Below are 12,920 nucleotides of genomic sequence, written 5' to 3'. Positions count from 1 at the left end.
GCTAGGTAGGCCTACGTTGATTGTAGAAAAAGTGCATTAGGTCTACTTACCACTGTTAAGCCAACTGTACAACGTTTCTACCGGTAGCTTGTAAAGTGAACACATTATCCGCCAACAGTAACGTTACATCGGCAAATGCTGATCATTTGTTTTGTTTTTTATTTATTCGTTATTTTACCAGGTAAGTTGACTGAGAACACGTTGTCATTTACAGCAACGACCTGGGGAATAGTTACAGGGGAGAGGAGGGGGATGAATGAGCCAATTGTAAACTGAGGATTATTAGGTCATGTAGATAATGTAACTGATAGAGCTAAATGTGTTATTTGTTTTGCATAGAATACTCAGACATTTGTAGTTTTGACTACGCTCTTAAACAGGTAGTCAAAACGGGGAAATCAAGCGCTCTGCACCTGTGGACCAAACCGCGTTGCGTGCTGTGCTGTTCGCGAAAGATTTTGTATTTTTGAACGACTCATTTTACTAAATCGAGAGTGATGAATAATTTTTTTCCTGAGTGACTCGTTCATTTTGTCGTTCGTCTGACCTGCTGACCGCAGTGACTATACAGCAGGATTTAATACGCTCTCTGGCTCATGGCTCCAGAGACCTGCTCCGACAAAAACATCCGTACAATAGATCAAGTTGCACTGCAGACAGCAATAATATCATAGAGAAGAAAAATACATGTTTAGAACTGGTAATTGATCGCATGTTGCAATAATAAATTATGGACGCAGCTTTGTAGAACCAAAAACATACAAGTCTGCATGCTTTTGACATTACTGACTCAAATGAACGAAATTAGTCAATCAGAATATTCGTTATTTTTACTGAAGGAGTCGAACAGATCTGAGTTATTAAAAAGAGCCGAACTTCCCATTACTAATTTACACGTACATGTTATTCACTCATTTCATCCAAACTGCTAGCGAGCTTCAACGTGGTTCGTATTGACAGACGCTAAAGTACAACTTGTTCTGTCACTGAGGAAGAGTGGCGCAATTCGGCGGGAAATATGTCTCCATCCAGCAGGTGGCGTTATTTCGTTGTTTCGCCCACTAAGGCAAGGACTTTTTGTATGGAGGTCAATGTGTGTCAAATTTGGTCATTCAAAAATATATATATTTGCTACTGGAGGTTGTTTTAAGCCAATAGAAGTTTCGTAATGTTTAAGTTGTTACGAGTTTGGTTAAATAAAGGTTAAATAAAAAAGTTTACTAATATAAGACTTCTAGTCTCTCTCTCCATTGAAGACAGGCAGTTGTCGTTTAAATTGTAATTTTTTTTATTTGACCTTTATTTAACTAGGCAAGTCAGTTAAGAACTAATTCTTATTTTCAATGACGGCCTAGGAATAGTGGGTTAACTGCCTGTTCAGGGGCAGAACAACAGATTTGTACCTTGTCATTTCGGGGGTTTTGAACTTGCAACCTTACAGTTACTAGTCCAACGCTCTAACCTACCCTGCCGCCCCAACCCTCACCGAATATTCAAATGATGAATACAATAAGGAGATGTATGCACCAATCCAGAGAAATGATAGGCAGCTAGACAGTGTGGACAGCATGCAGATACGACTCCCATTGTTAGGGCGGAGCGACGGGTATCTTGTAAGTATATCCATTAACTGTGGTTCTATTTTAGATGCTTGTTGAGCTGCAAGTCCTGCCTCTCCCATCTACTAATTGGTTTGTAGGACATACTGCTCCCATGTGGGTGATTGAAAAATGTACGAGGTACACACTCCAGTTCAGTCAGCACAGCGACCAATGGGAAAGTACTGTACAATCAAGCTTGAAGACATGGCATATTCTGGCAGATGACAAACACAAGGTTTGATGCCAAATATATAATGTATTCAAATACTCAAGTATCTGCATCATGTAACCATTAACCAACATGTCACTTTGTTTATAATGAACCGATTTAAGCAGAGGCTACAGAGCAGAGCAGACATACTGTACGATGAACTGTTTGGTGAAATCAACAGACCAATATTATTATATATATTTTTTTACCTTTATTTAACTAGGCAAGTCAGTTAAGAACTAATTCTTATTTTCAATGACGGCCTAGGAACAGTGGGTTAACTGCCTGTTCAGGGGCAGAACGACAGATTTGTACCTTGTCAGCTCGGGGGTTTGAACTTGCAACCTTCCGGTTACTAGTCCAACGCTCTAACCACTAGGCTACCCTGCCGCCCCGATATGGTTCCTATAGGCTGTGTTTTGAAATACTTTGACCTACTCACAGTAGGGAGAAATCCTAACAGGCTGACAATGAGACGATGAGCTTTAAAAATCATGAATTGGTCTCATTTTATTATTTGTGTTCATATAATAGACATCAGTTCTTTCAGCCTTGTTCAAACTGCTTGTTCTAGGTAATAAAGCTTTTGCCTGTAAAACTTTAAATATTGCTTGAAATTAAGCAACATAAATAATGGTGACAAAAAAAAGGCACAGTAGGTTCCCAAAGATAACTATTCAAATATTCCATGTTGTTTTCTTTCATAACTCTAGGATATAATCTAGCTTCAAAACACAGACAGTAGGCCTGGAAAGAAATGCATTGAATTAAGTTTCAGGTAAAATTGTGTAGACTACTCTACATTCTGTATGTTTAAACTCAAAACAATATACTGTTTTTTTTATTGTTTAGTATAGGATTGTATTGCATTATGTATTGTATCGTATTAACTATTTTAAATGCAACTCTACACACTCTTAGCAGGACGTGGCATCACCAGTTTCAGCCCAATATCGATGACACAGGATGGCATGTAAGAGAGAGGGATCCATCCAAACTTGGCGTCCCAGCCGGCACTGTAGCGGGTTCGGGGGTAGGAAGACATCAAGGCATGCTCCATGCAGTTAGTCACTTTACTCAGGTCAGAGTCACAAGATGCATTCATGATCAACCTTTGTATCTGGATGTCTGGATCGGTTGGGGGAGGAAGAGGATATTGTTAAAACTGTTAGGAATTTGTATGGCCAATGGGAGGACTACAGAGGAGAGAGGAGAGCAGAGGAGAAAAGAAAAGTGAAGAGGAGTTGAAGCCAGAAACCAATTGGATGATAAGCTGGATGTAGCATGATAGCCAGGATGGTAATACTACGTATAGTCTTGAAACAAATGTCGATGGGATTTTCTACTAATGAGATTTCGCAGAAAATTCCATTGACACTTAAACAAGACTAGAGAACAAATTATTTTCCAATCGTTTCGTTCTGAACAGAACTATAATTTTTGTTCATGCCATTCCACTGTTCCGACCAGTAAAATAAAGTTCTGGACCCGTTTCTATTGTTATTTTCTGTTCTTTTTTTTTTAAACCTCCTGAAATCTTTAAACATTTTTTTTTACATTTAGCTTGACATTACTTTCAAATATAACCCCCCCCCCAATTTTTTTTTATTATTATCAAAGAACATTAACTGGTTCCCATGCTTTTAAATAATTGTTCTGTTCCATAACAGTATAGAGAACTTTCGTCCCCAGTTCTGATTTGGTTCCTCCCCCCAAAATGGGGTTCTGTTCCCTGAACCGGTTCCAACCCCTGGTTTTAACCCTGTGTGTGAAGGACAGGACCGTGGTTTATTCCAACGTCTCATCCGACAGATGACCTTCTACTGCTACTACTACTACCACTTCTACTGCTACTACCACCACTACCACTTCTACTGCTACTACCACCACTACCACTTCTACCACTTCTACTGCTACTACCACCAATACCACTTCTACTGCTACTACCACCACCACCACTTCTACTGCTACTACCACCACCACAACCACTTCTACTGCTACTACCACCACTACCACTTCTACTGCTACTACCACCACTTCTACTGCTACTACCACTTCTACTACCACCACTATCACTTCTACTGCTACCACCACTTCTACTGCTGCTACTACCACCACTTCTACTGCTACTACCACCACTACTGCTACTACCACCACTACCACTTCTACTGCTACTACCACCACTTCTACTGCTACTACCACCACTACCACTGCTACTACCACCACTACCACTGCTACTACCACCACTACCACTGCTACTACCACCACTACCACTTCTACTGCTACTACCACCACTTCTACTGCTACTACCACCACTACTACTGCTACTACCACCACTACCACTTCTACTGCTACTACCACCACTTCTACTGCTGCTACTACCACCACTACCACTTCTACTACTACTACCACCACTTCTACTGCTGCTACTACCACTTCTACTGCTGCTACTACCACCACTACCACTTCTACTACTACTACCACCACTTCTACTGCTGCTACTACCACCACCACTTCTACTGCTACTACCACCACTTCTACTGCTGCTACTACCACTTCTACTGCTGCTACTAGCACCACTACTACTACTACCACCACTTCTACTGCTGCTACTACCACCACTACCACTTCTACTACCACCACTTCTACTGCTACTACCACCACTTCTACTGCTGCTACTACCACTTCTACTGCTGCTACTAGCACCACTACTACTACTACTACTACCGCCACTTCTACTGCTGCTACTACCACCACTACCACTTCTACTACTACTACCGCCACTTCTACTGCTGCTACTACCACCACTACCACTTCTACTGCTGCTACTACCACCACTACCACTTCTACTGCTACTACTACTACTGCTACTACTACTGCTGCTGCTACTACTACTACTGCTGCTGCTACTACTACTACCACCACTACTACTACTGCTACTACTACTACCACCACCACTACTGCTACTACTACTACCACCACTACTACTACTACTGCTGCTGCTACTACCACCACTACCACTTCTACTGCTGCTTACACTTATCCAGGTATTTGTCTCCGTAGCTGGCCTTTACTTCAGGTGTGAGCTGGTTCCACAGGCGATGCAGCTCTCTCTCAATGGGATCCAGACTGGTAACCGCTGTCTTAAAGAAACCTGGTTCAATGATGCACACCTTGATCCCAAAGTAGTGGATATCCCTCCTTTGGAAAATGTAGACATCAATGCTTGGTTGGCATACATTCTCTAAAAACACTATGTTGCTCTTTAACATTGTATAATTTTGTATTATTGAATATTGTAGGCCAGTGAAATACAGTAGATTAAAGCAGACTATAAGAATCTATGACAGGTATATACCACAATACGGGTTTGGTTGAATTGAGCTTCGTGATGACTACTATATGTTGTTGTGATAGTACCTGGAATAATTAGCCTGCATTGTGGGCTTACAAAGATCCAAACAAACTATAGTAGCCTACCTGAGGCAGTCTGAGAAGGACTCCACAGCGAACTTAGAGATGCAGTATCCCCCACCGTTAGCCGCCACCCTACCCAGCACTGAGGCCACGTTGACAATCCTCCCATGGGCCTGTTTGATGAGGGGCAGGAAGGTGAGGGTCATCTCTATCACCCCCGTCATGTTGACCTTCAGGGTACTGGTATAGTCCTCCATCCTCATCCACTCTGTGGGACCCATGGGCAGGGACCGCCCCGCGTTGTTCACGATACCCCACAGTCCTGGGAGAGGGGGAGGACGAGAGAGAGAAATATGAAGATATCGTTATTATTTAGTCAGAAATGTTTTCAGCTTTGGATTCACTGTGTATTTCAAGTCACATGCATCTGTTTTATTTGACACAACTGCTGTTTGAGTCATGGTTACAGCTAGGAAACAGGCCTCTCTGACCAGACCAGGATAGGTTACAGCTAGGAAACAGGCCTCTCTGACCAGACCAGGATAGGTTACAGCTAGGAAACAGGCCTCTCTGACCAGACCAGGATAGGTTACAGCTAGGAAACAGGCCTCTCTGACCAGACCAGGATAGGTTACAGCTAGGAAACAGGCCTCTCTGACCAGACCAGGATAGGTTACAGCTAGGAAACAGGCCTCTCTGACCAGACCTGGATAGGTTACAGCTAGGGCCTCTCTGACCAGACCAGGATAGGTTACAGCTAGGAAACAGGCCTCTCTGACCAGACCAGGATAGGTTACAGCTAGGAAACAGGCCTCTCTGACCAGACCTGGATAGGTTACAGCTAGGGCCTCTCTGACCAGACCTGGATAGGTTACAGCTAGGAAACAGGCCTCTCTGACCAGACCAGGATAGGTTACAGCTAGGGCCTCTCTGACCAGACCAGGATAGGTTACAGCTAGGAAACAGGCCTCTCTGACCAGACCAGGATAGGTTACAGCTAGGAAACAGGCCTCTCTGACCAGACCAGGATAGGTTACAGCTAGGAAACAGGCCTCTCTGACCAGACCAGGATAGGTTACAGCTAGGAAACAGGCCTCTCTGACCAGACCTGGATAGGTTACAGCTAGGGCCTCTCTGACCAGACCAGGATAGGTTACAGCTAGGAAACAGGCCTCTCTGACCAGACCAGGATAGGTTACAGCTAGGAAACAGGCCTCTCTGACCAGACCTGGATAGGTTACAGCTAGGGCCTCTCTGACCAGACCTGGATAGGTTACAGCTAGGAAACAGGCCTCTCTGACCAGACCAGGATAGGTTACAGCTAGGGCCTCTCTGACCAGACCAGGATAGGTTACAGCTAGGGCCTCTCTGACCAGACCAGGATAGGTTACAGCTAGGAAACAGGCCTCTCTGACCAGACCAGGATAGGTTACAGCTAGGAAACAGGCCTCTCTGACCAGACCAGGATAGGTTACAGCTAGGAAACAGGCCTCTCTGACCAGACCAGGATAGGTTACAGCTAGGAAACAGGCCTCTCTGACCAGACCAGGATAGGTTACAGCTAGGAAACAGGCCTCTCTGACCAGACCAGGATAGGTTACAGCTAGGAAACAGGCCTCTCTGACCAGACCTGGATAGGTTACAGCTAGGAAACAGGCCTCTCTGACCAGACCTGGATAGGTTACAGCTAGGAAACAGGCCTCTCTGACCAGACCTGGATAGGTTACAGCTAGGAAACAGGCCTCTCTGACCAGACCAGGATAGGTTACAGCTAGGAAACAGAGTTACTAGTCAGGAATATAGTTGGAAAAAACTCCTGGCCCTAGCAGTGAGTAACATAAACCCCACTCCAGATGGTTTCTCACCGTTATCTCCAACCTCCTGCTTGGTGTACTCCATAGCTTTCTGTATACTGGAGGTGCTCGTCACGTCTAGGAGAACCGTCTTCAGGTACGGCCCAGTCGCCCTGTTCAGATCATCAGCCCCTTTGTCTGTGAGACACCCAGCTATCACCCTGAACCCCCGTCGGTCTAGCCTCTTACAGAGCAAGTTCCCGAAGCCAGAGTCACAGCCCGTCACAAACACATACTTCTCCTTGATATCCTCTATCTCCAGACTGTCTCTGTACAGCCAGCCTAGCGTCCACAGAACCACGAAGGTAGAAATGCCATACAGCCATAGATTATCCCTACTGGGGAAGAGGAGAGCACAGTGAGAGGTTGTAGGGTGAAATATGATGTTGATAAAAAATTTTGCCCGATGTCATGTTTTTCTTTAGCATCACACCGGGCAAAGACCTTACATTAACATCCAATCAACATCTATGTTTGGTTGGTATTTGATTGAGTTGTCAACAAAGATGAAATCCACTTGAAGCCAACCAAACCTTGAAGTCCCTGAATCGTTGGTTTGTGCTTGAAATCTAGGTTGAAATTAGACAGAAAACTGTACGTAGAAGGCTGTTTTTTTGCAAATGCAAAATAATAAAATAAATGGATGTTCACCATCAGTTATGTTGAAATATGACATTGATAGAATTTCATACAGATACTTTGACATTCTTATGACATTGATTGAAAAGTGAGTGGGTGTTTTCATGCGGGTTTACATAGGCTTATTTCCAAAAGAACATCCTAGGAGTTAAATGGAATGATTAAATCTTACCCTAAATACTGGTACACAGAATCAATATCCATGATGAGGTCTGGGAGAGGATTTTATGGAGGTGTAGAAAAATTAATCCCTGCAGGAAGTGTTAGAAAATAACACACATTACAAAATGTTGTCAACGCTACCTGAGCAAGTCGTTCAGTCAATCCTGTCACTGTAGTCTACATGTCCTCTTGTAACATTGTATGCCGATCAGCTCCTATATCTCTGTGCTTATTTATGTAAATATTCACTAAAGTGGTTATTGCCAGATACATGTTTGTTTGCCTTTTTTGGATTCTCCATGACGTTGCGGCGACCCTCCCCCGGACCTTGTTTGTGTCCCAAATGGCACCCTATATAGTGCGCTACTGTTGACCAGGGGCCATATGACTCTGGTTAAAACTAGTGCACTATAAAGGGAATAGGGTGCAATTTGGGACACAAACGGGAGAACATCATGGAGAATCCAAAAAAAGGCAAACAAACCTGGGGAACTCAGACATTATCTCAAATGTTATCAGTGAACTGACACTTGGCTAAAGTTTTATTTTTCATCATGACAACAGAAGACTTTACAAATCATTGTAAATCATTGGAACATTTTCATAATTTTATCCTTCAAAGAAAATGGACTAAAACCCAAACATCCAGTGAAAGCCCCCAAAATAACAACTCAGTGGAATCTGGAATACACTTTACCAGATGGCCTATTTTGACAAGGATCAGTTGAATCTGACATCTTAAAACACGTGTTTTTGGGCTTTCCAGTGAGGTATTTAAAGAATGATATGCATAATATGGGCAGTTGTTTTCTTCAGAGCACACGAGTAGTCTTGGGATAAGGCTCTTATAGATCTTATGAAACAAAGAGGCACTGGAACGAGGATAGGGGTTTAAGGCAGGGTTTTGATTGTTTTGTAGCAAAAACCCATTGCCTCTCTTCAAGCTATTTAAGCCTCTCAAAACCTATTAGCCTCCCGGCAGACTTATTAAGCCTTGGGTGGAATAGATTGGGACATCCTGGGATCACACGGAAGAAAGGGACATACTGTATGTAAGCAAGGTGCACGGCGGACCAAGGAGGATTTCGGGGGTACAGACAGTCACACAAACACACCAATAAGAACACCTGTAGGAGGGGATATTGCCTGGGACACCTGTAACTACAGTATGTTAGACATAAAATCACTCATTAAATGTACATCACATAGGCAGACCGATTTCAATCATCACATCTCTGATGGCGAGGGGACAGTAACTAGTGTGATGGCGAGGGGACAGTAACTAGTGTGATGGCGAGGGGACAGTGAGATACAAAGAACAAATTCTTATTTTCAATGACGGCCTACTGTGCGTTAACTGCCTGTTCAGGGGCAGAACGACAGATTTGTACCTTGTCAGCTCGGGGATTTGAACTTGCAACCTTTCGGTTACTAGTCCAATGCTCTAACCACTAGGCTACCCTGCCGCCCCATATCACAATATTAGCAGGTACATTTCTTCCCTCAAAGTATTTATCAGTAATGTAATTGCATGGTCTTTTTGGTCTCATCTCCTGTGAGCACCTTCACCTCCTCCCCCCCCAAGCCCCTACCCCTGCTACTCACACCAAGCCCCTACCCCTGCCACTCACACCAAGCCCCTACCCCTGCCACTCACACCAAGCCCCTACCCCTGCCACTCACACCAAGCCCCTACCCCTGCTACTCACACCAAGCCCCTACCCCTGCTACTCACACCAAGCCCCTACCCCTGCTACTCACACCAAGCCACACACACCAGGCCCCGCCCCCTGCCACACACACCAAGCCCCTCCCAATGCCACACACACCAAGCCCCTACCCCTGCTACTCACACCAAGCCCCTACCCCTGCTACTCACACCAAGCCCCTACCCCTGCTACTCACACCAAGCCCCTACCCCTGCTACTCACACCAAGCCCCTACCCCTGCTACTCACACCAAGCCCCTACCCCTGCTACTCACACCAAGCCCCTACCCCTGCTACTCACACCAAGCCCCTACCCCTGCTACTCACACCAAGCCCCTACCCCTGCTACTCACACCAAGCCCCTACCCCTGCTACTCACACCAACCCCCTACCCCTGCTACTCACACCAACCCCCTACCCCTGCTACTCACACCAACCCCCTACCCCTGCTACTCACACCAACCCCCTACCCCTGCTACTCACACCAAGCCCCTACCCCTGCTACTCACACCAAGCCCCTACCCCTGCTACTCACACCAAGCCACACACACCAGGCCCCGCCCCATGCCACTCACACCAAGCCCCTCCCCGATGAGAGATGACATCTTCCTCTCTGACAAATGGTTTCAACTCGCTATTTGCATTTGAGGTTTGGTCCAACAGAAATCGGTCATATGGACAACAAGACACAGTGAGACATTATTGTACTGTCAATCTTTCTACCGATACCCTTTTTATATCTCAACTCCTCAGATTGAGAGCAGAGCAGACACTACTAAAACGAGAGTATCAATGAACATTGATTCTGGAAAAGTAATGCTAAGTTTGTTGCTCGCGGCATTGAGGTACCACGTACTGCTAGCAGCATTTTAGTTGGAGACAGACAGAAGGGTGTGTTCATAACAATTCAACTATTCTCCCTTGTTAGCTAGCAGATAGATCCAAGTCGGGAAATAAAGATGAGCTGGCTACTCACTAGCACGTGGGCTTGTGCTTGAGATGATTGTTTAGGAGACCTTTTCTATATAAACGCCTGCTTTAAGAAGTTAGTCATTATTAGCGTATGTGCATTATGCATGGTTCTGGCTGTGTTTGTAACAAATAGGTTATTTTCATAAACAGTCTTGAAAGTCAGATCTGTGATTATTGCAAAAAAACAAAAAAAAAGTTTAAAACTATTTGTAATTGTTAGTAGGTCTTATGGTTGTGGAAGGCTTATATTTAGCCTATGTATACATTTTACAAACCCTGAATTCATTAGATTATTGCTGATTGTTTAATTGTACAAACAAAGCTTATTTAGAGATGGCATAACAACAACAACAACAAATGGAGATAAGAACTTTTAGGCCATATCGCCGAGCCACATGACAAAGCTGAGCATATGAAACTGTCCTTATTTACTCACTTCCCCTCTGGATAATAACATTTGCAAATCAGTGCAAACACTTAGAAAGCCTGGGTCCATTTAGAGCTTAACATTTATGTAAATAACTCAATAATAAATAATCATATATTACAATGGACACGTCATGCACCAGAACCAGCTATGTCACCTTGTACATATCTAACAATTACTTTAAAGTTTGAAAGATTGATTAGCAATTTACATGAATCACTTCAAAAATGCATTCAATGTAATTCAGTTTTAATTATCTGATGATTATGTTAGAAATAAACTGCCAACCTACCTTATCCCTGAAATGAAAATGCCAACCTACCTGTTATCAGTGGTTTACTGTCGGCTCAGGTCTACCTCCTCTTCTCTCTCTCCGTCTCTGACAGTAACAGTTTGGTCCCTGGAGCCTGTGTTGTGTCACTCTGTGTTACTGGCAGAGAAAGAGCTTTATCCCTGTAGTTTATCCTATAAGACAATCTGCAAACTGTGTGTAAACATGGACTGTGTGTATGTGTGTGTACATGGACTGTGTGTGTGTGTACATGGACTGTGTGTGTGTATATGGACCGTGTGTATGTGTGTGTACATGGACTGTGTATGTGTGTGTACATGGACAGTGTGTGTGTGTGTGTGTACATGGACTGTGTGTGTGTGTGTGTGTACATGGACTGTGTGTGTGTGTGTATGTGTGTGTACATGGACTGTGTGTGTGTATGTGTGTGTACATGGACTGTGTGTAGGTGTGTGTACATGGACTGTGTGTGTGTGTGTGTGTGTGTGTGTATGTGTGTGTACATGGACTGTGTGTGTGTTGGGAATAAAGGTAGGTGGGGAGGAGGAATGGGCCCAGTAACTGTAATACATTCAGGGACCACTAAATTCTGGACATACATTTATGTGATTTAAAAACAAAAAAAATGATTAGTTGATGTCAAGACCAATCCATGGAAAATGTACATCTACCACTAGACTTTCATTATGTAGCTGTCAGTATGTAACATAGCACAATTGAGAGCATCCTGTCAGGCTGTATCACCGCCTGGTACGGCAACAGAACCGTCCACAACCGCATTGCTCTCCAGAGGGGGGTGCGGTCAGCCCAAAGCATCACCGAGGGCCCGGTCAGCCCAACGCATCACCGAGGGCCCGGTCAGCCCAACGCATCACCGAGGGCCCGGTCAGCCCAACGCATCCCCGAGGGCCCGGTCAGCCCAACGCATCCCCGAGGGCCCGGTCAGCCCAACGCATCCCCGAGGGCCCGGTCAGCCCAACGCATCACCGAGGGCCCGGTCAGCCCAACGCATCCCAGAGGGAACACTGCCTGTTCTCCAGGACATCTACAACACCCGGTGTCACAGGAAGGCCAAGAAGATCATCAAGGACCTCAGCCATCCGAGCCACGGCCTGTTCACCCCGCTACCATCTAGAAGATCATCAAGGACCTCAGCCACCCGAGCCACGGCCTGTTCACCCCGCTACCATCTAGAAGATCATCAAGGACCTCCGCCACCCGAGCCACGGCCTGTTCACCCCGCTACCATCTAGAAGATCATCAAGGACCTCAGCCATCCGAGCCACGGCCTGTTCACCCCGCTACCATCTAGAAAGCGGAGACAGTACAGGTGCATCAAGGCTGTGAATGAGAGACTGCTTCTAACTCCAGGCCATCAGACTGTTAAATAGTCACTACTAGCCTTAAGTCACTGTTCTAAATCGGCTACAACCCCGTACTCTACCCTGCACCAGACTGCTGCCCCATGTACATAGTCATTGAACACGGGTCACTTTCATAATGTTTTACCAACTTCATATGCATTTACTGTATTCTAGTCATGGCTCATCCTATATAACTAGTGCTGTACACACCTTTTCTATTCATATACTGTCTTTACACACCATTATATATCCTGAACTAAAATATAAAACGCAC

The 12,920-nt window shown here is 44.8% G+C and overlaps 2 protein-coding genes across 3 annotated transcripts; one reads left to right on the top strand and one right to left on the bottom strand.

Annotated features, from left to right (window-relative positions):
* Nucleotides 1–2,296: 2,296 nt before the first annotated feature.
* LOC109890309 (retinol dehydrogenase 7) lies at nucleotides 2,297–11,512 on the bottom strand. Of its 2 annotated transcripts, none has more exons than XM_020482288.2 (6): nucleotides 11,313–11,512; nucleotides 7,894–7,972; nucleotides 7,095–7,420; nucleotides 5,293–5,551; nucleotides 4,850–5,013; nucleotides 2,297–2,940 (listed from the first exon to the last, which is right to left on the bottom strand). In XM_020482288.2, the coding sequence occupies exons 2-6, from the start codon at nucleotides 7,923–7,925 to the stop codon at nucleotides 2,720–2,722; spliced, it is 1,002 nt and encodes a 333-aa protein (XP_020337877.2). In that variant the 5' UTR covers nucleotides 7,926–7,972; nucleotides 11,313–11,512; the 3' UTR covers nucleotides 2,297–2,719. The 2 variants fall into 2 exon arrangements, with proteins under 2 accessions (XP_020337877.2, XP_020337878.2); XM_020482289.2 differs by having other exon boundaries at nucleotides 7,095–7,417; nucleotides 11,313–11,511.
* Nucleotides 9,174–10,193, top strand: LOC109891663 (extensin-like). The gene is made up of 2 exons (XM_031823921.1): nucleotides 9,174–9,187; nucleotides 9,599–10,193. The coding sequence occupies exons 1-2, from the start codon at nucleotides 9,174–9,176 to the stop codon at nucleotides 10,191–10,193; spliced, it is 609 nt and encodes a 202-aa protein (XP_031679781.1).
* Nucleotides 11,513–12,920: the final 1,408 nt, after the last annotated feature.

The sequence above is a fragment of the Oncorhynchus kisutch genome, linkage group LG5, assembly GCF_002021735.2.
Source record: "Oncorhynchus kisutch isolate 150728-3 linkage group LG5, Okis_V2, whole genome shotgun sequence".
NCBI classification, from domain to species: Eukaryota; Metazoa; Chordata; class Actinopteri; order Salmoniformes; family Salmonidae; genus Oncorhynchus; species Oncorhynchus kisutch.
Note: the sequence above shows the minus strand (reverse complement) of the source record. Positions and strands in the feature narration are given on the sequence as shown.

What these genes read in the sequence shown, in the direction of transcription:
- LOC109890309 (XM_020482288.2), bottom strand. Translation starts at nt 7,925, where the DNA reads ATGGATATTGATTCTGTGTACCAGTATTTAGG. An exon ending in GCAGGAGGTTGGAGATAACG is followed by an intron (nt 5,552 to 7,094) that starts GTGAGAAACCAT and finishes CCCCTCTCCCAG; the next exon opens with GACTGTGGGGTATCGTGAAC. An exon ending in TCCTTCTCAGACTGCCTCAG is followed by an intron (nt 5,014 to 5,292) that starts GTAGGCTACTAT and finishes CATTTTCCAAAG; the next exon opens with GAGGGATATCCACTACTTTG.